The sequence below is a fragment of the Pygocentrus nattereri genome, chromosome 28, assembly GCF_015220715.1.
Source record: "Pygocentrus nattereri isolate fPygNat1 chromosome 28, fPygNat1.pri, whole genome shotgun sequence".
NCBI classification, from domain to species: Eukaryota; Metazoa; Chordata; class Actinopteri; order Characiformes; family Serrasalmidae; genus Pygocentrus; species Pygocentrus nattereri.
Window position 1 is genome coordinate 3725851 of NC_051238.1, and position 27132 is coordinate 3752982.

The 27132-nt window shown below is 41.5% G+C and overlaps 1 protein-coding gene across 1 annotated transcript in view; it reads left to right on the forward strand.

The window, feature by feature from the left end:
• The first annotated feature begins 224 nt into the window (after window positions 1-224).
• rorca (RAR-related orphan receptor C a) overlaps window positions 225-27132 on the forward strand; it is a 32129-nt gene continuing 5221 nt past the window's right edge. The window contains exons 1-8 of the mRNA XM_017725446.2: window positions 225-580; window positions 16069-16154; window positions 17421-17562; window positions 18300-18767; window positions 20783-20904; window positions 22264-22396; window positions 23370-23477; window positions 26698-26808. Of these exons, the coding sequence (XP_017580935.1) occupies window positions 574-580; window positions 16069-16154; window positions 17421-17562; window positions 18300-18767; window positions 20783-20904; window positions 22264-22396; window positions 23370-23477; window positions 26698-26808 (1177 nt within the window). The 5' untranslated portion in view covers window positions 225-573. The remainder of the gene's footprint in view (window positions 581-16068; window positions 16155-17420; window positions 17563-18299; window positions 18768-20782; window positions 20905-22263; window positions 22397-23369; window positions 23478-26697; window positions 26809-27132) is intronic.

Here is a 27132-nt window from a genome sequence, read left to right on the forward strand (position 1 = left end):
GAGAGAGGCAGAGGGAGGGAGAGAGAGAGAGAGAGAGAGAGAGAGAGAGAGAGAGGCAGAGGATGAGAGCGAGAGAGAGAGAGAGAGAGGCAGAGGGAGGGGGAGAGAGAGAGGCAGAGGGAGGGGGAGAGAGAGAGGCAGAGGGAGGGAGAGAGAGAGAGAGAGAGAGAGAGAGAGGCAGAGGGAGAGAGAGAGAGAGAGAGAGAGAGAGAGGCAGAGGGAGGGAGAGAGAGAGAGGGGCAAAGCCGCGGGAGAGGAGAAGGAGAAGTGCATTACTTTACTGCACCGCGTGCATGAACGCAAGAAAAACAAAACAACGACGACGACATTTAAGTGCATCGGAATAAAAACAGAGAGAGACCGGGCCGAGATCCGCTCGGTCTGCTCGGTTCTAGCGTAGACGGACAGGCTTCGGGGAAACTTATGCGCTTTAGCTGCTTCTTCTGCGCTTTGCACCGCTCCGCTCGGCTCCGCTCGGCTCCGGATCCCCGAACGCTTCACCTGATCCGCACACTCGGCGTTCAGATGCCCTGGAGTTGCATTGTTCGCAGATAATACAGACCTGGCATCAAGATGAGAGGTAAGTTCTGGGAGGCGATAACGTGTAAAATATAGTTTGCTGAACAGTGTGGATGCTATTTGTACACTTGCCGGTGCATTCTTGCTAAAAACAGTCTCAAATAGCGATGACAGCTGTTTAAAGTCAGTCAGATCAACATTTAAGCCTTTCAACAAGTAAAACAAGCTCGTCTTTTTATTATCGCGCGTTTATTTGTTCGCGAAGCTGGAGTCAGTTTCTTATTCGCCGGCGTCTTTTTCGAATTTTCCCGTTCCACCTTAAATAGTGCAGCAGTTACGCTCTGGTGCTACAGCCAGAACGTAACTGCTGCGCTGTTTTAAGGTGGAACGGGAAAATTCGAGCAAGTAAGCTGGCGAATGGGAAGCCGATGAAGTTTTTGGAAGTGCACAGCGCCAACTCAGATTATGTAAGAGGCAAGCTGTGAGATTAAAACTATATTTAGCCACCTACTGACACAGTTTTCGCCCCGCACTCAAGCAGAAAGCCGACATTTTAACGCGACGCGTTCACTGCATGTTCATCGTAACGTCAACGCTGCTGTTGATTATTCTGTTAGCATCGCGTGCTAACTTAACCGCCATGTTGTTGTTTTGAGCTTCGGAGACTTTTTAGGTCGCATGTTTTGGGGATTATAACGCATTAACAAGTGTATTAAGCCCTTGTTTGAGAAATGGGGAAGGTTTGTCGAGGGTCTGTGAGTGTTGGAAGGAGTTTTAAGGTGGGAAAGTGTGCGGGTGTTGCTGGTTTCGACCCCTCGCTTTCGCTATGGCCGCCCTGAGAGTGTGGCACTCATCGATGGTCGTTCGATGCTCTATTGACCTACTTATGTCACTGGGAATTAAACCACGGACAAAACAGAAAGGGGAATGGGTCTGAAGTAGCCGGCGACATGCTGTTCGTCCACTGTCATGGCTGTTTAAATGCTTTAAAAGCGACTAAAGTGACAAAGCCTCCTTGTTACATTAAATACAGTATAAAAATTGGTGGAGAGGAAAGCGGGGAAACAGCGCCACTCCGGCGGAAAGGTGTCACAGCAGCCGATCGATATAGCGAAAAATAAAACATCACGATACTAAATAAAAAGTGGTTTTCGCGTGATGTGCATCACGATGTTTGTTTTTTCTTAAGTTTACGAGCCAGTTGCGTAATACAAAAGGCATCACCGAAACAGTTTTTGGACGTTTTTAGTTTTTTTTGTTATTCTTGGTACCTGCAAAAATACCCTTTAAAGGATAACCCCCAGTGAGTTTTCAGAATTTGTGCACGATTAGATTTTTTAGATGTAGACAAAGTCATTCACAGTGGTTTGATATAAAATTCTCCACTCTGGATTATCGTGATTATCGTGATGATGACAACCTATTATCATATTGCCCATCCATAAGGGAGGCTAACAGGAATTATAACAGACTATGCAGTGAAACATTGACTTATCTCGCTTTTTTACAGTCCTTTTACCTTCCGAAAGGGGTACAGCTCATACATTAGGGCTTTCTCCCAAACTTTTCTCATTCCAAGTGATCGTTGAGGCTGATATGAGTGCCAGCATGAAGTTTCAGACTTCTGTTTTTGTTACACTGCATTTAGCTACCCAGCTCCAGTCCTGTTGTCCACCTTTACGTGACCAATTATTGCACTCAGGTCACACCAAGCCAACACTGAAGTCCATCCTGGTCCATTGAACCAGTGTGTTAGTCCTGGAAACTGCAGAAACGTTCAGAATAAGCATTTTATGATGGTCTGGAATACATTTGTTTATTATTATGTTTGGCAGTGTCACACCATGTGCCCTCTTATCGAAATCAAAGAACATCATTAAAGAGATGGTCACCTAAAACCATGAACGAAGGTTCTGTAACCAAGGTCTCCTGTCCATATTTGCTATTCTGTAGAACATGATCCACTGGAAAGGCCTAGTTTTATTTCCCCTTCAGTCTTGGAGCCCCTAATCCAGTTGAGTGGCCATGCTGTGAGCCCTCTGTGGTCTATAATTGTCCAGGAATTTTGCGTGAGCTTCGTTAAGGTGTTCTGACACCTGTTCTTGTTCCCATTGAGCTGCTCCGGCCTGAGCTGTTGGCAGAGTGTTATATGGGCTAAGCCACTCAACCGGCTCTGCCTACTTCTCTTTTTCCATTACAAACATGCACTAAAGGACGCTGGTCTTTGCTTAAGGCGGATAGGCTTGTGATTTAACACTTTGGGAGCGAGTACAACATGCTTACATGGTTATTTGCACTAGGACTACAGCGAGTAGTTTGATGAAGTCAGTAAGTTTAATGTTGTGTAATGTTCGTATGATCCACGTGGTCATTTTGACAGATTGTAATATGCTACAGGAAGTGTAGGGGGCGATATAAATCCTGGTATATTTTTAAATGATTGTTAAGCGCAGCCCTAAATGGCAGTCGTCTTTTTCTAGGCCATGTGCGGGGTTGGCATGATTGCTTTCTCAGGCAAATATTGCGATACTATGAATTATTATCTACTATGAATTATCCAGTGTGTATATATAATATGAATTATTCAGCATTTAAGGGGTCAATTCATTAATCTGTAACATTTTAAACATGTAAAAGTGATTGTCCTTCATTTTGTGGAGCAGCTCTTCATATGAATTGAGTGACCGAGAGAAAATCAGTCGGGGTAAGTGGATCGGCCAGATTTCATTAGTGGAGAGGGGTTTTGCAGGTAATCTGTGACTGCTACCCAACGCCACCATGCATCAAGATAATCAACAACCATCAACAGCCACCTCATAACACCCGATCCGGGGCCTTCTGTGGCGTTACTTATACTGAAGAATTACTTAAGCCCTCTGTGCATATTTAAGGAACCTGCGGTGTCATTCCACCAGCTTATTTTACCAAACACAGGCGTCTGGTTTTAAGCAGCAGCTATGGCTGTGACAGTCAGAACTTGGCCCTCAGTTTGGGCCACGAATCTCGCTCAGAACTCGAAATGCTCATTTCTGCTAGCATGCCTGTGTGATTCTAATACTATGTTAGCCCTAAGCTAGGAGCAATTCACACGTTTTTCACCTGTTCTAGATTAAACGTCAACATTTAAAGCTTCTAAAAGACATGCCGTGTTTTGTTTGAAGTTTGTAACAGATGTTAATGTATTGCTGTTGTTGGAAGAAAACCTTGTATCTCCAGATTGCTCACCTTACTGGAGAAGGAAAAAAACCTACTTTACTTTCAATGTAAGTCAATGGAACAAGACGTTTTTCCAAGTAATTTTAGGTCATTTCTTCTGATCCATTCATCATTAAATTCACATACAACGTAAAGGACAACAAGTGTTTTCAAATTATGTCGAAAAACTGAAAAATGTTAAGAATGGAGATACGAGGTTTTTTCCGACAACAGCAATATATTTGAGCTTATACGTGTCAGTTTTAGCGACTCAGTAAAGAGCCCTGGCGTAGAACTGCTGGTCCTTTTCGGTTTCACAGTCAGTAATGTATCTAGAACTTCTAGAAGGGCTGGAGTGATGTTTTTTACCCCAAAATTGGTCTCATCATAAATCAAAGCATGATTGATTGATTTATGGACTAAGTTCCTAATTATGTTGCTGGTTACTTTAACGTGTAAGGCCTTCTGTCCAGCTCCTGATGTCCAAACCAATGGGGGAGCTCACTTGACTGAATCTACCTAGATACCTCAGAGCAAACAGTCCTGATTGGACTGCTTTCTGTTGGCTATTTCAAGAATTTAACCCTTTAGTTTCCCACCAAGGCTTAACAGTGTTGGTACATTTCCTACGTTTTTAGCTGTTAAATGTGGAAAATTGCGGTAAGATGAGACTTTACTGTTAAAACCATCCCAAACGGAACACTCGTACAGCTGGAGCTGAAGTTGCTGATGTTTATCAAGCTGTGTCCCTTTTTTTCTGTGTTCCATTACTTCAACTTGGAAGAGGGAAGTGGAAGAAAAGTTATGACTGTCCATTAAACTGTTTTGAAAACAGATTGTCAAGATAGGCCTGCAGACCCTGGAAGGAGTTGCATTTTGTGCGCTTATTGGAATGTTTACGTACCAAAAACAGCTTAGCTCAGTTTTACATGGCCATAATTCTCTCTTTATTGCTTAGAATTAAACCAGATTTTTTGCTATTTTATCCTTAAGACTGATATATGTAAATGAGCAGTGTTCTAACCGCATCTCATTTAAGAGGTAGGTCGAGCTGAAACACTCCTTATAACTTCTGTGTGAATGGGCAGGGCTAAACTGCTGTGGACTGAATATGCAGATATGTGTAAATGTGTTGGTTTTCATGACATCACAGAAACAGTGCATTCAAAGTTGGCTGTTTTTGCAACTTCTATGTACGGTTCTATATACGGACTTGTGTCATATTTATGAATCATATTTATGGTTCTCTTATTTTGCCTGTTGGCTTCTATTGTAAAAGTGTTTCCAATCATTTTACCAAGTTTCAAAATGTTGAAATCATTGTCTGTGGTTGTTATTGTTATAACACAATTACACAATAATTGTTATAACAAGTGTGTTATTTAGCAAGTGGCTTGTGTTAGTTTTTCTCATTTGTACTCAGAAATGGCAGATTATGCAATCATCTGTTGACGTGTTCACAATAGGGGAAAAAAGCTAAACAGTCCATACAGCACATGTGATTTAAGCCGTGAAGGCCGCAGCTGTGGCTAATGTGTGTAACCGCTCCTCGCTGCATGCAGCTTATATGTTCAGACGCTGGCACAACCATGCCTATACCAAGTATGGAAATTTCAGCGCTGTTGCCCTGACACTGTGGCATATACACGCTTGGGCACACCTGTTCTGACAGATATGTGTCTCTTTACCCTTCAGAGCAGTGGGGCCCAGGAGACACAGCTGTCCAGTAAGGAGGGGGGAGACAAGGCCAAAACAACATGTGTCATAGTGGTGGGCGATACAGCAAATATTGAAGTATCACGATACGTTAAAACATTTTCACAATATATATCATGACATTTTGTCCCTTCCACTTAGTTCGTAGCCCCCTGTTCACGTCTAGGGGTGGGGTGTCCCAATTTATGTTGAGATAGAGCAGCAGGGCGAAGTGTAAGGGCTACATGACCCTCCATACGGAGGTTTTTCAGAGACTCCAAACAGAGAGTTATGAGAAAAGAAGAAAAACCGGCAAGATGGAGCACAAAAGACCAAAGAAACCCACAAATGTGGGAATTTTCTCTGTTAAAAAACTACAGTAATCACTGTTTTATCTTAGTTTAATGCAGTTTCAGTGAATTATGGTTGTTTTCTTCATAACAAGCATTAAAAATGAATTTGCATGCTAATGTCTCTCTAGCTAGCTGGCTAACTTTCCCGTTCCACCTTAAATGGTCCGGCAGTTCTGACGCCTGAAGTGCCAGAATGTAATGGCTGCACCATTTAAGGTGGAACGGGAAAATTTGAACAAGAGTCTGGAGAATCTCTGACTTCAGCTTCACATCACTGAAGAATTAGTGGGGGGTGATAATAAATAATTGCCCCCCTCTTTGAAGGCGTATGATCCCTAAATGTAACTAAAGCTCAGCAGTGAGGAGCTGAACTTTCCCCTCCTCTGCTGTCCCTGCAGACGGGCAGGGTCGCCTACAGAGCAGCGCTAGTAGCTGTTAATGAAGTGATGCTCTTTTATTTGAGGGCCTCATTTCAGAGGGAAGATCTCAAGCACTTAGGGTGACACTCGAAAACAAGGGATAGGGGTAAAAAGAAGAAATGGGACTGGGCCTTAGACATGATGCACTCATACTACCACATTTAAAACGGCTGGTAGAGAATGATTTTTATTCCACATTTCACACACTGCACTGCAGTACGTACAGGTGAACAGGACTAATGATGCTCTCTTGGTGTGTGCTTTGGTCTTTTGGTTTGATGAAATCCACAATATGCTCAGAAAGTTATATAGTTTATCATGATGGCTAAATTCACCACGATAACCATAAAATAGGGCAGGAACCAACAAAACAAACAAAATTGGGTCAGAAATAAAAAATGTGCTAACGAGGAACATCACATTTTTGTTTAGCAGAGTAACAGTAAGAAATTAGTTGAATTAAAACACTGAAAAGTGTTTCTTACATGGTGTGGTAGCATAATCTATCTGACCGAGTTCATTAGTGCGTCTCTCACTGGACACAGAGTCACGCTGTTTGGGGAAAAGGGCTGCTTCCAAAAAAACCCAAAAAACTCTCTCTCTCTCTCTATGTATAATTTTTTTTAAGAAAAGAAAAGAAAAATAATACAATGCTAAAAAAATCTAAAAGTACATTATATTAGTATTTTAGTAACAACAAATTAACAATAAAAATAAATATGTCTAAAATGAAAAAAGTAATAATGAAATGGAAGAAAAAGTCATTGTTGCTTAGAAAAATCTAGATTAAAATAAGATGAACAGAATAATAATTACTGTACATAACTGCACATACAACTGTCAGCTGTATATAGGTCAGGCTCTAGGTCAGTCTGTGGGTCCACACGTCCGCTAGAGGACACACAGTGAAATACTGCATTTTTCTGCTAATTTTAGTGCACAATTTCTGTTTATTGTGGGTAAAAAATGAAATAAAATCTAAAAAACGTTCGCACAGAACGACTTTTATGTTTTATATATTTCTGATATGTTCAGCAAATGAACAGTCACAGTGCATAAGAATGTGCTGTAGTGTGGTCACTATAGAGGATGCGGCCTCTTATTTTCACTTAGATAATCAAAAGAAATGCGTCTATTGACCCGGGGGTGCACAAACTTTTACATACAACTGTATATGGGCCTTTTTAAGGTCGATGCAGTTCTACAAGTACAGACTGTACCTACACACTTTCTCTACTAAAAGGCAATGGTCCTATTTGTGTGTGTGTGTGTGTGTGTGTGTGTGTGTGTGTGTGTGTGTGTGTGTGTGTGTGTGTATTTACTTAGAACTCACCTACTTAGAACTCATGGTCCCATAAGTCCATGCTTTAAGATCAGATAGTCCATTATTAGTCCCACAACGGGGAAATTCTCAGTGGTTCTTTGCGTGGTGAAAAGGGGTTCTTCAGATGGAGAATGTGCTGTAGATAGTTCTGTATAGACCCTTTTTGAAAATAGTTCTATGTAGCACCAAAACGGTTCTGCCATTGCTACAAAGCAAGCTTGTAACAATAGAAGATCCCTTTTTGGTGCTATATAGAACCATACAAAACACATTCTCCATCAATCTGAAGCACCATTTCACCCTGTAGAGAATAGGACCACTGCCTTTACTAAAGACCCCTTGAAGAACCATCGTTTTAGAGTGTATCATGTACATGTAAAGTGTGTTGTGGCGTAACGTATCACAATACAGTGAACAAATCATGCTATTGTCCACGCTGCTGTCCAGCTTCAGGGGCTGTAGGTTAGGTCCTGCGCTCTGTTATGCAAATACAGAGTGCAAGGTAAACAGGACCTTTGAAGCTCTGCCGGTTTGTTTGATTAAAACGCGATAAGAGGCCAAAGTCCTCGGCTTTTTTTGCAGCGCGGCAGCTTATAGAGCTGGACGCGCCGCTGACACACTGACTGACTGACATACAGAGAGGACAGATAAGAAAATCTAGATTACTTACAGCTTCTTGCTTGATAAGCACGGCACTCTAATAAATCTCACCTTAATTAGTTTTCTCTGGAATGACGCCGGCCTCTGCGAACGTGCTAAATGAAACTGCGCTGGATTGATTGGACTTGATTTGCTCGTTTGATTGTGACTGAATTAGATAAACAAAGACTGACCTGGTTGAGACCCAGCAACGTGAGCTGAGCATCACAGGCGATGACTCGGTTCAAACCTGCGTGAATAGACTGTATTACGTCAACACGACTGACCGCTTGCACAATTCTGACACAGGCAGCCTTACTTACTGTTGCCACTGCCACTGTAGCTTGTGTTGGCACTAAAAAGCTCAGCAGCGTAATATAGAATCACACATTTGAAACATATTTCATGATTATTCAGACATAAACAGGCTTTCAAAGATGTTCACTGGCACATTTACTTGAATTACCGTTATCGGCTGCCTTCGGAAACGCTCAGCAGTCTCTTGTCAAGTAAAATGATCTTAAATATAGCCAAGTAATCTAACATTTCTCATGTGGAGCTCATTTTAGGCTTAATTTAAGACCAGTTAACTTATTTCTAGATATTTTTAAACTTGTTTTAAGTAATTTTTTCAAGTAAAATTATCACTATGCTGGCAGATGGTTGTGCTTGTTTTAAGAAAAGGGCTGGAAACCAGTAAAATGATCTGCCGGTATAGTGAGAGAGTTTTACTCGATTACTTATATAATTATAAAATTACTTTTAAAGTTCAAAAATGTCTAGAAATAAGTTAAATGGTCTTAAATGCAAAAAATGATACCTTGTTAAGTTAAATGATCTTAAATGTAGTCCATATATCTAACATTTCCCATTTTGAGATAGTTGTGCACTTATTTTAAGATTTTCTATCTTATTTCCAGATATTATTTTACTTGTTTTAGTTCATTTTATTGCGTAAAACTATCTCACTATATTGGCAGATCATTTTGCTCATTTCAAGCTCATTTCTTACAACAAAGCACAGTTATCTGCCAGAACAGAGATAATTTTACTTGATAAAATGACTTAAAACAAGTAAAAATATCTAGAAATAAGTTGAATAATCTTAAATTTAGCTTACAACAACACCAACAGGAGACATGTAGGATTTCTTGGCTATATTTAAGATCATTGTACTTGACGAGAGACCGTTTTTTGCAGTGCAGAGATGTTGACTAGCACCGAGGTGTTATTCATCGTTCCTGGAAAGAGACTCCGAGGAACTAGAGTAGAGATGTTAATAGCTAAAGCATGTCTGCTATGATAAACATCTGCTGAGTTGTTAAATCAGGATTCAGACCTCAGATCTAAAAAAAAAGAAGGTTCTTCGGGGGTTCTGTAGTGAAGAAACGGTTCTATATAGAATGTTGAACGGGCTCCATTAGCACCAAAAAGGGTTTTTCTACTGTTACAGGCTTGACATCATAACAGTAAAAGAATCTTTTTGGTGCTCTCTAGAACCCTTTTCAAAAAGGTTCTATATAGAACCATCTACAGCACATTCCCCATCAGTCTTTAAACGTTCAAGGGGTACTTTGAGTGTTCATTTGGTATCGGCCACAAAAGCGGCCAGGCCCTACAGTCTTAAACATGATGTTTCTTTAAGGGTTCTCTAAGGGTTCCACGAACACTCAAAGTACCCTTTAAATGATTACATTCATTTATTGTATTTGCTGAATAAATACATATTATATTTCTCTTTAATGTTAATGTACATGGATCCCAGCTCTACTTTCGTATGTATCTGTGCTACTATCAGCCACTCCAGCTCATCCCAGAGGTGCTGGATGGAGCTCCATCACTCCAGAGAACACAGTTCCACAGCCCAGTGCTGGGGGGGCTTTATGCGCCTCTAGCCCACACTTGGCACTTGGCCTGGTTACCTTAGGCTCTGGTCTAGAGCGTCCCATTCAACCGATCAGGGCTTTTTTGTGGAGATGATACAGGCTGTAGCACAGATTTCAAAGGCAAAGATGTACTGAAGGCACCTGTCTCTGTCAGAGAACTGCTGTATTCTTCTTACCTGGCACACAAAGGGTTTGAACAGCGATGACACAGAAGGTGTCAAAGTTAAATGACATGCAATGTTAATGTAACGGCTTTAACCCACTGCCTGTTCATAACGTCCCGGCTGGACGCTGCTGGGGTGCCAGAGTTTAAAAATAGGTTTATGAGCTCGCTCCGAGTCGCCGGCACAGGCGCTCAAATTCTTGACGTGCTGCCACAAGTCAAGTGTAAGTTACTGAACCTCCTCAGGATCAAACTGATGATCCGTCCCGCCACGTCTCTTTCCTTTAGCTGTTACACAGAAAGATAAAAGGTGTATCTTGTTTATGAACCATAAAAGCGTGGCTGTCATGCGTAAAGTCTCAGTATTCATGCGTTGTGAGAACTTCAGTAGTTTAGTTAATTATTCAACCAATCAGGTCAATCAAAGAGGCAGCTGGACATCACAATATTTTAGATTTTTTTGGTTGTTTTATATCCTAGTTTGTATTTTTGATGTATTTCTTTATATATATATATATATATATATATATATATATATATATATATACACACACACACACACACACACACACTTATCACTGCTGTTGGAACAAAACCTTGTATCTTCTAAATGGTAACTTTACAGGAGAAGGAAAAATCATACCTTACTTTTAATGTAATATATATATATATATATATATATATATATATATATATATATATATATATATATATACACACACACACACACACACACACACACACACACATATATATATTACATTAAAAGTGAAGTATTTATTTTCCATTTTTAACATTTTGGAGATGAAAGGTTTTGCTCCAACAACAGCGATATGTACACACACACCTTGATTTTTGATTCACAGTGAAAGTATTGTTCTCATGGTTTATCATAACAATCCAGTTCACTTTTTTGCTCAGTATCTACTAAAAATAGTATAGAACTATTACTAATAATAGTTTAGACTTATTCAGCATCTACTTAATTATTTAGTAACTACTTTGAAATATTTTGCTCCTATGAATTATTCGGTATCTACTATAAACATAATGTTTATTTTTTTAGTTTATAATATATTATCGTAAGGCCTTTGTAATGTGTTGCTGTAGTAATATCGACTAGTCGAGTCTAATTGTTGCTGCAACTGAAGATTCACTGTAATTAATGGCTTCAGAAAGTGTTGTGTAGCTAAGAGAGTGAGGACATATGGACCATGTATGGACTCTTGCACTGTTAAAGCTAAAAAATTTAAAATGTGATGCTTTAATGTTCGGATTTAGGCCCCATCCCATTTCACCCCTCGCCCCTACCACTGAGCCCTACCCCTCTGTTTTGCGTGTTCACGTCTAGGGGTGGGGTGTCCCGAGTCTTGTTGAGATAGAGGGAGAGGGTGAAGTGTTGGGGCTACAAACGGAGGTTTTTCAGAGACTCCAAACTGAGAGATATGAGAAAAACAGACAAACTGGCAAGATGGAGAGAAAGTAACCAGAGAAACCCACACATGTGAGAATTTTCACAGCTAAAAATTATTATAACCATCGTGTCATCATAGCTTAACGCCGTTTCAGTGCATTAGTCTTTTTCTTTATAACCAGCATAGAAAATCGGTAATAGCATGCTAATGTCTCGGTAGCTAGCTAACTTTCCCGTTCCACCTTAAATAGTCCGGCAGTTCTGACGCCTGAAGTGCCAGAATTTAACTGCTGCACCATTTAAGGTGGAACGGGAAAATTTGAATGAGAATCTGGAGAATCTCTGACTTCAGCTTCATATCACTGAAGAATTAGGGGGGGGTGATAATAAATAATTGCCCCCCTCTTTGAAGGCGTATGATCCCTAAATGTAACTAAAGCCCAGCAGTGAGGAGCTGAACTTTCCCCTCCTCTGCTGTCCCTGCAGACGGGCAGGGTCGCCTACAGAGCAGCGCTGGTAGCTGTTAATGAAGTGATGCTCTTTTATTTGAGGGCCTCTTTTCATAGAGGAAGATCTCAACCACTGCCCTGTAACTCAGTTCCAAGGGGTTATGGTGACTCTCAAAAACAAGGGGTGGGGGTTAAAAGAAGAAATGGGACTGGGCCTAAAGCTAAAATGAAAATAAAAAAGAAAAAACCAATCAGATTAAAAGGCTTTGCAGTTTTTTTGAAGGCCTCTCCTCCCCAACCCCGCCCCCGCCCCCGCCCCCCCTCAGCTTTGGACAAAAGTGTGTCAGTAGAGCAGCTCTTCCACATTATCCTGACCCTTCTGAGCAGCGTGTGCGCTGACCAATCAGAGACAAGGCTTTCCCATCAGGAACCAACGGGAGGCGGGCATGGGCAGGACTTGGAGATGCTCGTCATCCTGTTGCTATGGCGACCACCCCTGAAGAAGTGCATTCGTGGAATGTGGCCAGACGGCGGTTATATAACAGGAGGAGGGAGGGGGTGAACGAACGCTGGGGAAGGGGAGGGTGAACGAGAGAGTAAAAAAAAGAGAAAGAAGAACGAGTGAAACCATTTTCTGCCGTCTGCGCATGTTTGTTGTGAATTTATTCATTTTGTCACTGGAAAAAGTTCTGATTTATCGCTCACATCATGCTTTAGATCTCTCTCTGAGGAATGCTGAAGGACTTCTTGCTGAATCATTAGACACTCCAGCTCTCTCTCTCTCTCTCTCTCTCTCTCTCATATGACGCACACGAAAAGTCTCCTTCCTTCACTCGGGTGGGTGTTGATTACCCCCCAAACGCTCAGCTCACTCTGTCACACTAAATTAGGTGTTACCTAACAGCTTGCGTCACCACACAAAACTCATAAGGGATAAAAAATTGTGAAGTGCTTGAAAAGATCTAGAGTAGTCCACGGCGCTCGGAGCCGGGTTCCTTGCTAGCATTTCGCTCTCGTCCTAACGTACCACACGCCGCTGACCTGCTGTTCCTGTACAGCCACTTTTACATTAAGATTAAGTGATACTTTTTTCATCCCACAAACGGGGAAATTCCACCTCCACATTTAACCCATCCGTGAAGTGAAACACCACATACACACTAGTGAACACACACACTAGGGGGCAGTGAGCACACTTGCCCGGAGCGGTGGGCAGCCCTATCCACAGCGCCCGGGGAGCAGTTGGGGGTTAGGCGTCTTGCTCTAGGACACCTCAGTCATGGACTGTCGGCCCTGGGGATCAAACCAGCGGCCTTCTGGTCAAAGGTCCAGCTCCCTAACCTCCAGCCCATGACTGCCCCCAGCGTTATGAGCGATAGAATGAAAGAGCAGCCTCTGTGGAGGTCTGTGGAGGGTCTTCAGCTGTAGTCAGTTGTCTCTTCCTAGAAACATAAAATTTCAGGGAGTTTTTCTGTATTTTTTGGTTCAATTACAATTATAAAGTATTTACATGTGACAGTCACACATGCCATATGTTGGTATTGCTGGGAGACCCTAGGCTACTCAGATATGCCATGGTTTGAAGTCTAAATGCTGACAGAAATTTGATATCTTTATGAATTTGGGTCACTTCTGATCAAACATTTACACAGCGCCTGCTAAATTTAGTATTTTTTTAAATGAAAGAAATCTTGAAAACGAGTGCAGTTGTAGTTTTCTTTTATTGGTTATTATGAATAAAAATAAACAGTAAGCAAAAGACGGCCATGATTTTTATTTAACATTTTTTTTTATTGATTTTCTATCCTTTTGGATTCATGCTGAGTCCTAAAACTCTGATACAAAGCAAAACAGGCTTTATTTTTAATTATAGATTGAGTTGCATATTTAATAACAGATACACTATACTGCCAAAAGTATTCACTCATCTGCCTTCACACGCATATGAACTTGAGTGACATCCCATTCTTAATCCATAGGGTTTAATATGATGTCGGCCCACCCTTTGCAGCTATAACAGCTTCAGCTCTTCTGGGAAGGCTTTCCACAAGGGTTAGGAGTGTTTATGGGAATTTTTGACCGTTCCTCCAGAAGCTCATTTGTGAGGTCAGACACTGATGTTGGACGAGAAGGCCTGGCTCACAGTCTCCACTCTAATTCATCCCAAAGGTGTTCTATGGGGTTGAGGTCAGGACTCTGTGCAGGCCAGTCAAGCTCTTCCACACCAAACTGGCTCATCCGTGTCTTTATGGACCTGCTTTGTGCACTGGTGTGCAGTCGTATTGGAGCAGGAAGGGGCCGTCCCCAAACTGTTCCCACAAAGTTGGAGAGTGAAATTGTCCAAAATCTCTTGGTGCTGAAGCTTTAAGAATTCCTTTCACTGAAAGCCCGACGCCTGAAAAAATAGAAATGTTTCTGTGGCCAAGCAGTTTTAGCTTTATTATTCTATATTTATATTAATTTTGTACTCATAACAACCCTTCAGTCATGCAAAGGGTTCTTTGATGGTTCAAGGTTCTATTTAGACCCAGTTTCTTTACTAAAGAACCGTCTTTTTTAAGAGTGTAGATTTGAGACCTGAGCAGAGTGGACACATTTTGGATAAGCAGTGAAATGAGTGGGTCTTTAAAACCTCGTATCTCCATTTATGTAGTTTTTCAGTGTTGTACATAATTTGAAGATGCCTGTTGTCCTTTATGTTTTATGTAAATTTTATAATGAATGGACCAGCAGAAACAGCCCAAAATGACTTGGAAAATCGTCTGGTTCCATAGACTTCCATTACAAATAAAGTGTTTTTTCCTTCTCCTGTAAAGTTACCATTTTGGAGATACAGGGTGTTCTATCTCAAATATATCCTAAATATTCCATGTCCACACCGTCTCTCTATTCATGTCTATGTGCAGCAGATTTCAGTTCTGTTCTGATCTGCATCCATGCAGACAAACTCACCGTAGCAGTATTTAATACTTCATCTCTGGTTTCATTACATCATTATGAAATATTGTAGGTCAGAGTTTTATGAAGTGGATTTTAAATTCCGCTGCTTTATCTTTCCTATTAAAGAGGCACAGCTGGAAAAAGAAGCTGCTGGAAAAAGTTTCCACTGGTTCGGTGGTGGCGGAGCCTGCAGCAGTGTTCTGGCCTATTTATCAGTCATTTATTGAACCGGTGCTCACAGATCAATGGGTCAGACAAAGGGCATCACCGGTCCTGTTTAACAGGGAGCGAGCAGTCGTTAGAGCTCTAACCTTTGTTTTGTTCAACCTTTGTTTAGGTTTTTTGGGTTTTGTAACATAGAACTGTGTCACTAACGTGATAATAACATGTCTCTCTCTCTCTCTCTCTCTCTGTCTGTCTCTCTCTCTCTGTCTCTCTCTCACTCTCTGTCTCTCTCTCTCTCTATCTCCCCTCTCTCTCTCTCTCTCTCTCTCTATCTCTCTCTCTCTGTCTGTCTCTCTCTGTCTCTCTCTCTCTCTGTCTCTCTCTCACTCTGTCTCTCTCTCTCTCTCTCTCTCTCTCTCTGTCTGTCTCTCTATCTCTCTCTCTCTCTCTCTCTCTCTCTCTCTCTGTCTGTCTCTCTCTCTGTCTCTCTCTGTCTGTCTCTCCGTCTCTCTCTCACTCTCTGTCTCTCTCTCTCTCTCTCTCTCTCTCTGTCTGTCTCTCTCTCTGTCTCTCTCTCTCTCTGTCTCTCTCTCACTCTCTGTCTCTCTCTCTCTCTCTCTCTCACTCTCTGTCTCTCTCTCTCTCTCTCTCTCTCTGTCTGTCTCTCTCTCTGTCTCTCTCTCTCTCTGTCTCTCTCTCACTCTCTCTCTCTCTCTCTCTCTCTCTCTCTGTCTCTCTCTCACTCTCTGTCTCTCTCTCTCTCTCTCTCTCTGTCTCTCTATCTGTCTCTCTCTCTCTCTCTCTCTCTCACTCTCTGTCTCTCTCTCTCTCTCTCTCTCTCTCTGTCTGTCTCTCTATCTGTCTCTCTCTCTCTCTTTGTCTCTCTTTCTGTCTCCCTCTCTCTCAGCTCAAATTGAGGTGATACCTTGTAAGATCTGTGGGGATAAATCATCAGGTATTCATTATGGAGTCATCACCTGTGAGGGGTGCAAGGTAACGTCATCACATCTGAGTTGTTACAATATAACATATTTAAAAATAAATCTCTTCACACATGCAGATACATTTACTAACAAAAGGGCGAAATCACTGGTCAAAAATCTGGAATAATAATAAAAAAAATAATAATAATATAAAACCAATTTTGTTTGTTTTGTCATATAATTTCATATAGAAATTGTAGATGAACAGAGCAGCAGATGAAAACTGTAATCGATGTGGAAGTTGAACCAAATTTTGATTAGTGTGTATATTGTGACTAATTTCATCCACAATTAAGTAAACAATCAGAATAGCAGTAATAAAGTTAATATCTAGAATGACATTCTAATGAAATGAATATCTAGAATGAGATGAAAAAAAATAGATAACCAGAATGAAGTTCTATCAAAATTAATACCCGGAATGAAATTTTAATAAAATGGATTTCCAGAATAAAATGGAATACAACTAACACATAAAATGACATTATAATAAAAATGAATATCCAGAATGAAATGATAGTAAAATTCATTTTAGGAATGAAGTTTAAATAAAATTAATGCGTAGAATGCCATTATAATAAAAAGGAATATCCAGAATATCTCGTAGTTCCAAGGAGGATAACTTGATGTAAATTATTCAAAATAGACACAGTATATATTTACATAACTTTAACAATGTGTTTCACTTCTTATTTACAGTATGTTTCCAATATTAAATATTATACTTTTAAATGGCGTCTTTGAGCCTTTTGTTTTTGCGCCCTGTATTTATGGAATTGCACTTTATTATACTGTAATTATCATATTTTGAATAGAACAGTGATTTACAGTCCTCTCTTTAAAGTCCCCAGTCGGTCCACATTGTAACTCTTAACACATCTGAGCCAGGTGAGCTAATGTTCCGTGTGGGCAGCCTGCAGGGAGAAAGTGCTCTGTTATTTTGTTCTGAAGTTTTGAATGAAGAATGTTTTTCCTTTCATTTCGGAGTGCTGTTGGGAATTCTATTATAATCTGATCCCCTTTGAATCACCAGTTTCCACTGGTTTAGCCCTGGGAGCCGAGTAAAGTGATTTCATCTGCAATATGAAATGCCAAACAGGAACCAACTGTTTTCTCAGTTCCATTTAAGTCCCAGGCGGTGTCGCCTTAAAAATAAAAGTTGTGTTCTTGCCCTCCTCTGTCCTGACCCTGTTAGTTAGGAGTTGTCGTCTGTGGTAAGTCTGACCCCGCGCTGGTCGTGTGTTTGATATCCGGCTCTGTTTGTGTTTTCCGGCAGGGTTTCTTCCGCCGCAGTCAGCAGAACAACGCCATGTACTCGTGTTCTCGGCAGAGGAACTGCCTGATCGACCGCACCAACCGCAACCGCTGCCAGCACTGCCGTCTGCAGAAGTGCCTGGCACTCGGCATGAGCCGTGATGGTGAGTGACCCGCCGCTGACCCCAAAGACACCTGCCACTCTCTGAAATGAAGGGTATTAATAGTGAGTTTGTCCCTCTTTGCTGGAGTAGCAGGCTCTACCTGTCTGGGAACCCTTTAGATGCTGGAACCTTACTTAGTTGATTAGTTCTGGATCACATCTACAGCTCTTAACAGAAGTATTGGATTGAACTCTATCACTCCAAGAAACGCAGCTCCACTGCTCCACAATGCTGAAAGTGCTGGAAAAATGTTTGTAGACTTTGCATTGCAGTCAGACCTAAATTTCTTACTTGGAAAGACTTTTGGTTATCATGGTTTAAAAAATGTGAAAAGGGAATTTTTGTCCCCCAGATGTTTTGCAAAGAAGTCTTTTGGGTATGTACAGTGCACTCTGGTCCACACCTGTGGTCTCCCTGAGATTCTTTACAGGGGGGATGGTCAGTCCTTTGTACTAAGAACACCAGCAGCTTCTTTTTGCAGTGACTACCTCCTGACAGCTACACATCCCTTCAGAAAAATTTTGGAGAATTCTGTTTTAGCTTATTATCCTATGATTTTCCCATTCCTTATATCTGACCTTCTCAAAAATATTTCCAAAAAAATGTAACAACTTATGGCTTAGTGCCTGTTTTGGCTGGAAATGAAATAAATGACGGGTGGTCTCCAACTTATCTTGGGAAACTCTTCTAAAATGAAATGAAATTTCGTCACTCTCTCTTTCTTTCCTCTTTTTCAGCTGTGAAGTTCGGCCGCATGTCCAAAAAGCAGCGGGACAGCCTGTACGCAGAGGTGCAGAAGCACCAGCAGTCTCAGGAGCGGGCCGGGGGCACTGGGGCCGTCTCTTTGCCCCCCCGTGGGGGAGATGAAGTTGGAGAAAATGGTAACGGTGGGCACGGACGAGCATACAGCCGCAGCAGCTCCAGCACGGCCCTCAGCGACCTGGACGACATCGGAGCGCTGCCGGACAGCCTGCTGTTCGACCTGCCGCTCACACCAGAGGGCGCCGGAGAGTACTGCAGCCTGGAGATGCTGGGGGGCAGCAGGGGCAGCAGCTCCTCCTCTCAGAGCTCCCCCGAACAGAGCGGACAGGAGTTCAACGATACACCCCACATCAAGCATGAGTACGAGCTGCTCCACGAGACCGGCATGTACACACACTCTCCGCTCAGCGGCCAGCCTGACGGATGCTCCCTGCTGGAGATAGGTCAGATTCATGCTCCTGTGCACTAGACACTCTCATATTGTGTATATTCCACTTTTCTTTTTTTTTTTTAGATTGGGCTGCACAATAAATCATTTTTTCCTGTTGATGAGTTCCTGCAATAAACACATCATTAGTTACCTCACGCGGCGTCAAAATGGCAGGAACGTAGCATTAGTGAACTCTTCTCATTCTCAGTGTGTAAATATATGAAGCAGTATTGGCTGCAGGCACAACAAATCTGCATCATCTCAATGAGCTTTTTAAGGAATTTGATCCAAATTTATTTATTTTTAGGCCAGTACTGAAAGTAAAAATACAAGTATTTATTCATGCTAGTAGCCCGACGACGAATAGAAAAGGCTGTTCAGGGACTCCTGAGTGTGTTTCGAGTAAAGCAACTCTTGGGACTCATGTTGCTACAAATTCTCCACAAGGGGGCGCCATTAGCAGTCAACTTACTTTGATTTCATTACTTTTAACACGATAGCGAACGGTGCTTTTGTCATTTTTTGTCAGACACACTATTTTAATAGTACTTTTTTTTAGCTTCTGATATCGTGATATCCCACAGCTTTATTGAACATTGCATTTCATGTCTATGTCGTGCAGCCCTGATGTGTAATAAGTTAACCCAGTCACGTTTGTCTTCACAATTTCACCTCCACATTTTGACCCATCTGTGCAGTGAAACACCACATACACACTAGTGAATGTACAAACACTAGGGGGCAGTGAGCTGACTTGCCCGGAGCGGTGGACAGCCCTATTCATGGCACCCGGGGAGCAGCTGGGGGTTAGGTGCCTTGCTCAAGGGCACTTCAGTCAGTTCTGGGGATCAAACTGGCGACCTTCTGGTCCCAAGGTTCCCTAACCTCCAGCCCACGACTGCCCCCATGACAAAGCTTAATCAAATATTAAAACCTTAGTATTTGGGGTTCCCGAGTGGTGCAGCTGTCTGAACGTTGCCGTTGTCATCAGGAGATTGCAAGTTCAATGTGTAGTGAGGCTACAGCCGTCCGTGGCCGGAAGTCCATAAAAGCACAGTTGTCCTTGCTCCCTCTGGGTGGGCAGGATGGCCCCCCATTTCCCCCCATCACTCTTAGCTAATGTTCTGTTAGCTGACCTAACAAAACTGGCAGTTGGCGCTTTCTTCCGAGCGCGTTCAGCTGTCCGGTGACACTGCATTAGCAGCAGGTTGAAAAGATGAGCTGGCGCTTCACAGGTCTGGAGAAAGCCTTAGAGATGTCTGAATTGGTTTTAAAAAAAAGTCAATATTTGAGCCTCGATACATTATTCCACTGAAAATAGCACAAAACTATATTGATTTTTTGATTTTGATGTTTTTTTAATAATAATAATTTTGACTCATATCGAAAACTGAATCGAGATGAACTGAATCATGCTCAGATTTGGGATGCAGCGAATCATTTCCTAAAAAATTACAATAAAATCGATCAAGAATTTGAGAGATTTACATTCAGCCAACATAGATATCAGAACTCATCTTAGTGTTTTATGCATTTGAATAGGTTTTCGACTGTAGAGTCTCGTGGTGTGAACGCTGTGCATGAAGGAGCTTGTGTAATTTGTGTCATGTCTCTTGGTTTTCCATGCATGATTTCCATGGAAGGCAGTGCCATCATACCAAAACAATACCACACTGTATGAGCCGACAGCTTACAGCGATGCATCACAGCTTCCATACATTCTGCTTAGTCAAGCATTCGTTGCAGTTATAATGAGTTACAGCACTTCACAGTGCAGCTACACCCTTAAACCCATATTCAGGCCCACACTTTACTTGTTTTATAGTGGGCATCCAATAATTTATAGAAAAATGCTGGCTAAAAAGTCTTTATAGTTCCTTCTGTGTTCATGTTTAATTAATAATAATAATAATAATAATAATCAGTCTAGAGTTCATGGGACTGAGTCTAATACAGCACAAAGAATGGTATTTCATTGTCTTCTCAGCATGAAGTTTGTGTTCATGTGTTTGTGTGTATTGTTTACAGAGCGTATCACCCAGAGTGTGGTGAAATCCCACATCGAGACGAGTCAGTACAGCCCCGAGGAACTGAAACGGCTCACCTGGAACTTCTACTCAGCTGAGGAGACTCGCACCTACCAGAACAAGGTACTCAAATAGTGGAGCAGGCTATGGGATTGAATCTGAAAGGTATAGAGTTATAATAACTGTGCTCAGCCTTAGAACTTATCGGTTTAGTTGTTTAGACTTATAGTGGTACTAAAGCTGTAAGGTACTGATATTATAATGCAAACTAGGCCATTTTTTCATGGTGTTGTCATGAAAGGTGTCCCTGGTTAAGGTGTATAGACAGAACACCCAATATTGCTGTTCTGTGGAGTTAATATTGTGCCAAAAGTTAGTACTCAGGTGATCGTGAACGCTGATGGGTGGATTGAACAGAGTCCTTGGTCACGTGTGTTCCCTGGGACTCCTGGGAAATGGAGTCCGTGTCGGATTCCGGTTGTGACTGAGCAGTCACATGATCTCCCAAGGGCTGCTGGGAAGTGAAGTCCGTGGAATGCGTGACAACTCACTTCGATTCCAGAAGCAAAAAAATATCATCAAATACTCGTTTTTTGTATTTGCTAAATATTTGGGACATTTTGATACTCTATATTCTGCTTGTGGATTTTAGTGATTGTGTTTACATGTATTTAATAATCCGATAACTGCAGAAAATCAGATTTTGTCAGTGATCAATGTGTTTAATTGCACTTGGGGAAACTCCGGGTCTACATGAAACAGACAGTAATCAGATTTCTGCTTTACAACCAGCCAAAAATGTTTTTTTAAACATCAAGCCACTTTAACTTAAAATAGGAACACGCATCATCTAGAAGGGGAAGAATATTTAAATCCTTCAGACTGAGAAATCTGGAAGAAATCACAGCGCTGAGAAATCTGATTACTGAGCTAAAGTCCAGCCTCTTTGTCCGATTTCTTAGACTTCTACTTACTCTGATCTAAGAAATCAGTGTGTGCTGCTTACACGACCATCTGAATAATCAGATAACTGCAGAAATCTGATTATGATTGGATAATTGAGTTCATGTAAACACACACAGTGTTTTATTTGAGAACTCCATACTGTTGAGTTTGAATATTTAAACACCAGTTATGTTATCACAGGTAGATAAAAATCTCATAAAGGGACATTCAGACTTCTTAAACATGAAACGTTCCACATTGTTATATAGTGTGCACATTTCAGGACAAATGGACCGGTCAGAATAGTCCAGTCTTTATCCCAAATTATCCCACAGTCAGACAAAGATGAAAGGGGAAAAATAACCCCAGAGCTCCCTCATCTGTGTATTTATATAGAATTGTTCAATTTAAGAGATGGGAGGCAGTGTGTGGTTCTAGATCAGTCTATCTAGTCTATTCTAGATCTAATCTGAAATGAACAGTCCTGTGTAAAGTGTTTTTGGCGCTAACAGCCTCTTTCTCCTCTGGTTCTCACAGCCCACGGAGGTGATGTGGCAGCAGTGTGCGGTTCACCTCACAAACGCCATCCAGTACGTGGTGGAGTTCGCCAAGCGCATCACCGGCTTCATGGATCTGTGTCAAAACGACCAGATCATCCTCCTCAAAGCAGGTCAGCACCACTTATCGCCATGGGAACGACCGTCAGACGCAGCGGGAATCTCTCTGCTGTTCAGTTTGGAATCACTAGTCGTCTTAATAATTACTATTTGATCTGCAGTAATAATAATAATAATAATAATAGTAATCGGTTTTGGCGCACAAAGTTTTGAAGCATCCTGGATATAAATTCTATGTTCCTTTTATCATAATATCTACAGCTTTTTCACTCATTTCTGATGTGAGTTTTGTTTACTAGATGTTTGTTTACTGTATGTTTGCCATTTCTACATCACTACTTACAGCTTCCTGCTAAGTAGTTGAAACCTGTTTGAACCTGGTTGAGTTGCATCATCATATCAGAACCACTTTTAATACACGTACTATCACCAACATCGTTGCAACACAGCTGGTTTTATATTATTGAAAACAATGATTTACCTCTCATGCACTCGCGCGCCCACCCAAAGATCCCTGATGCCCCCTTTTTAAGACCCTTGTGAAATGTAAATGTAAAAATGTTGCGTTTCAGTGCCGTTCTGTCCTTTTGTCGCTTGCAAATGCATTATATCATGAACAGAGGAGTTGGAGAAGGCTGGTTAAATCAATGACTTAAACAGAATAGTCTGCATTATTCATTGTTTTTGTGCTAACAGTTGCTTTTCTTGTTTCCTTCTCTCTCTCGCTTTCTGTCCCTCCCTCTTTTCTTGCTCTCTTTGTGTATTGTTTGCTGTGCTTTTTTACCCAATTTCACTTTTAAATGACATCAAAACCCACTTGCGCACTTTTTTCCTCTGAAACCTCTAAATCCATAATCACAATTATTGGAACACGTTTCGATGTGTAATTTGATTTGCGCTCCTCGATTTCCCGTCAATTTGGATTTGAATCCCGTTTGTATGAATGGCGGGTGGAACTTTTTCGTCTCTTTTCTGTCTCTTCCCTCCTGCTGCCCCTGGTCTCTGTACGCTCTCTCTGCTCTGCAGGCTGTCTGGACGTGTTGCTGATCCGGATGTGTCGAGTTTATAACCCCCTCAACCACACCCTGCTGTTTGATGGGAAGTTTGCGAGCCCTCAGCTCTTTAAAGCGCTCGGTAAGACTTTGCACAGAGATTCGACCAGCATTGCGTTTAGGAGACGCTTACGTTTAACCCATTTGGTATTTTGAGGGGAAAAGCCACAGAACGCGTTCAGAGTGGTCTAAAGTCATTATTTGCAAACTTTTGCACATTTTTGTCTTGAGCGAACATCTCAAAGTACCTATTTAATGTGCATCAGTTTTCTCTTTTATTCACAGTCAAAGTTGGATTTTCTCTTGTTTCGTTACAAATCAATAATCATGTGGGGCCATAAGACTGAATACGACCACGTCGTATGATTGATTTGAAAAATGAACCAAAGCAACATTAAATATTTGAGATATGGACATTAATGGGTTAATATGGTTTAAGGAGTCACTGCATAGCAGGGCTTAGTCATAATTACAATATCACTGTTGTTGGAACAAAATTTCATTATTTCCACACTGACGACTTTACAGGAGAGGGTAAAAACTTACTTTGCTTGTAATGTAAGTCAATGGAACCAGAATTTTTTCCGAGTCATTTTGCGCCGTCGCTTTTGGTCCATCCGTCATGAAATTGACACACAATGTAAAGACCAACAGGTATTTTCTAATTATATCAAAAACTGAGTAACGACAAAAATGGAGAGACAAGATTTTGTCCCAACAGCAGCGATATATTGATACTTTGGTACAGTTGATAATAATTGCTCATTATATGCATTATACAGGGAGATTCATTCGAAAGAGGCCCTCAGTGTTCAGTCGCAACTCCTGTTAGCCTGAAACAATCTGAACCAAAGAAATCACTACATATCTCGACGTGTGTGTAATAGATTGTATTACATGCGATGCTGGAAGTGATCTCAGTTCTCTGCCAGGCACAATTTGATGCAGCTCTCCATGTTTCTGAATGTATCGGCAAGCATTAGAGAGGTTAAACGCTGCAATGGTTGTCCGGCACCTACCTCATCGCTCTGACACAGGGGCATGTCGGCTTGTTCAAAGCTCCATATACTGAGGAGCACATCGCGCACTGTTTTGGTCAGATTGCTTCATCCTAGAGAGAGCTATTACAGAATATTTGGGGCCTCTTTGAAGTGAATCTCCCTGTATATTTCATTAAAAGGTTTGGGCACAGCTGATCAAATGCCATATTTTGATTTTCCCTCTACAGAGAACACACTTGTATATCACAACTTTTGTGCACAATTTTTATCTTATTGCCAGGCAGTGGTAGTAATGGACTGAATTTCCTGAGTGGAAAATGGCTAATTGGCTAAATTATTGCCTTTCTTCTTCTATTCTTAGAAACACGTCAAAACATGCAATTTGACCCGAACTTTGGTGTAAGACTTATAAAATCTTCTAGCAGATAAAAGACACACTCTGCCTGCTGTATGGAAGAGCAGAACGCTGTAAACACATCATCAAAAGTGCCTCAAAGGCATTATCGTTATTGCAGTTTTCAGCTCGGAGCCGAGAGACAGATACGTTAATCAATGCTTCAATCCACACTGGCTGTGCTTAGACATGCGTCTCATGTTCGACAAAGTGCGAGCGCTTGAATCTTTTTTTCAGTTATTTTTTTTTTACTTGTGCTCCTGAGTGGAGCATCAACTCCATAGAGATGCTATCAGAGCTGATACGCTGTGAACTGTATCATAGACCATAATTTACTAAAATGTTATGATATTTCAGAGCCGAATCTGAGACTTACGATAAAGAAGCCAGAGGTTGTGCTATTTGTGTTGTCAAGTTTTAAATGTGCTATAAATTTGTAAAGATAAGGGCCTAAAAAGGGCTTATATTCCCACTTGAATCTGGATTAGATTGCTTGGCTGCTTGGACTTCAGTTGCCTACCTGAGTAGAGGCAGCGTGTAAAAATGTTTCTGGGACTGCGATCAAATGGTTTTGGCATGCGGGACGGAGGACTCATTCCCCTTTTAGACACTGTGAGAAATAAAGGTTCTGTGTAGTACATCAAGGTACAAACAGTGTAAATGTTCCCTCAAAGGTTCTGCAGTCGTTTTAAGGTCCGATTGTGGAGCTTAAATCAGTTTTTCCAGGTGAAAAGTTGGTATTTGTTCCTTTTCATAACTGAATGTTTTAAAACAGAGCAGTAGAATAAAGTCCTGGAGGCGAGGCGAGGCAGAGTGTGTGGAGTCAGTCCAGCTTAGAACAGATCATTTCAGTGGATTATGGTTCAGTCATGTTCCCTGACTGAAGGTGCTGAGATGGACCCTTGAGTGTCCCACCCCAGTGACTAGAGGGGAACTGACCCAGAGACAGTTTAGTACCTTTTTCTGAGAGTGTACAAGCAACAGAGACTTGAGTCTCTTTCACCCAGTTCACCAAACTTTAGTGATTACATCCCCCTCTTTGTGATTACAGCAAACTTATGTCCTTTTTTGGTGATTGATGGACTGCTGTGACTATTTTGAGCCTGAGCCTTCATCTTCTGATGAGCTGATTTTAAGAAAAATCAGTTTTATTTTGGGTCTGTTCTCCCGGGTCTTTGAGCTGTTGTGGATGAAGCAAGACTTAAGCAGACAGGAACTGTATCACTTTTCGTCCCATTGACTTTAACCCGTGTGTGATGTTGTGGTTACTCAGTGGTCACATTATTGTTTTTTAAATCAGTATAGCCGTAAGAATTCATGTAAAAATACCAGATGATTAAAATATCACTTATCACTTTCACTCCCCGCGGGTTCAGCCCAACACCACATGTGTAATATAAATATGTGGGGTGAACAGAGTGAAGACACTGAAAATGGGTTAGTTTATATGTTCATCACAAATGACCAAGACCAAGAATCTGAGGTTGAAATAATAATCATTTTTTAATTTGTTAAACATTGAAAGTGGGCCCACAGACCTGAACACCACACAAGCCTAAATAGGTGTCGCTATTTTGGTTTACCTTATAGACCGTCTTTGCGTAACGGCATGCTTATGTGAGGCTGACGTGTCGCACCTGCTGTGAACTCAGGGTTACAGTCACTCAATACATTGTTATGTAGGTTGTACTACTTGTACAATATAAATATAAAAATAAGTGAGTAAACACTTTCCTTCCTAGTTCTGCTCTAATAGAGGTTCTCAGTGCCAGTCGTGGCTGTTCCTAGCTGCTCGTCTTAGACCTGAACCAAGAGGGGTTGATTGGCTGATAAGCTGAGTCAGGTGGCAGAACATGTCAGAGCTCAACAGTAACCTTTATTTGTGTGATGTCCACTTTGTTCTGCAGGCTGTGATGACCTGGTGAATGCTGTGTATGAACTGGCCAAGTCCATGAGCCGCCTGCAGCTCACCGAGGAGGAGATGGCCCTCTTCAGCGCCGCCGTCCTCCTCTCTCCAGGTCCACCACCTTATTTAATTTACTTAAGATTACTATTATCCTCGTTATACACAAGCAGAATGGGATTGAAACTCTAGCAGCACTGCTGTGTCTAATCCACTCGTACCAGTGCAACACACACTAATACACCACCATGTCAGTGTTACCGCGGTGCTGAGAATGATCCACCACCCAAATAGTACCTGCTCTGTGAGGGTCCATGGGGGTCCTGACCACTGAAGAACAGGGTAACAGAGTATCAGAGAAACAGATGGACTACAGTCTGTAACTGTAGAACTACAAAGACCAGCTATACAGTAAGAGGAGCTGATAAACTGGACAGTG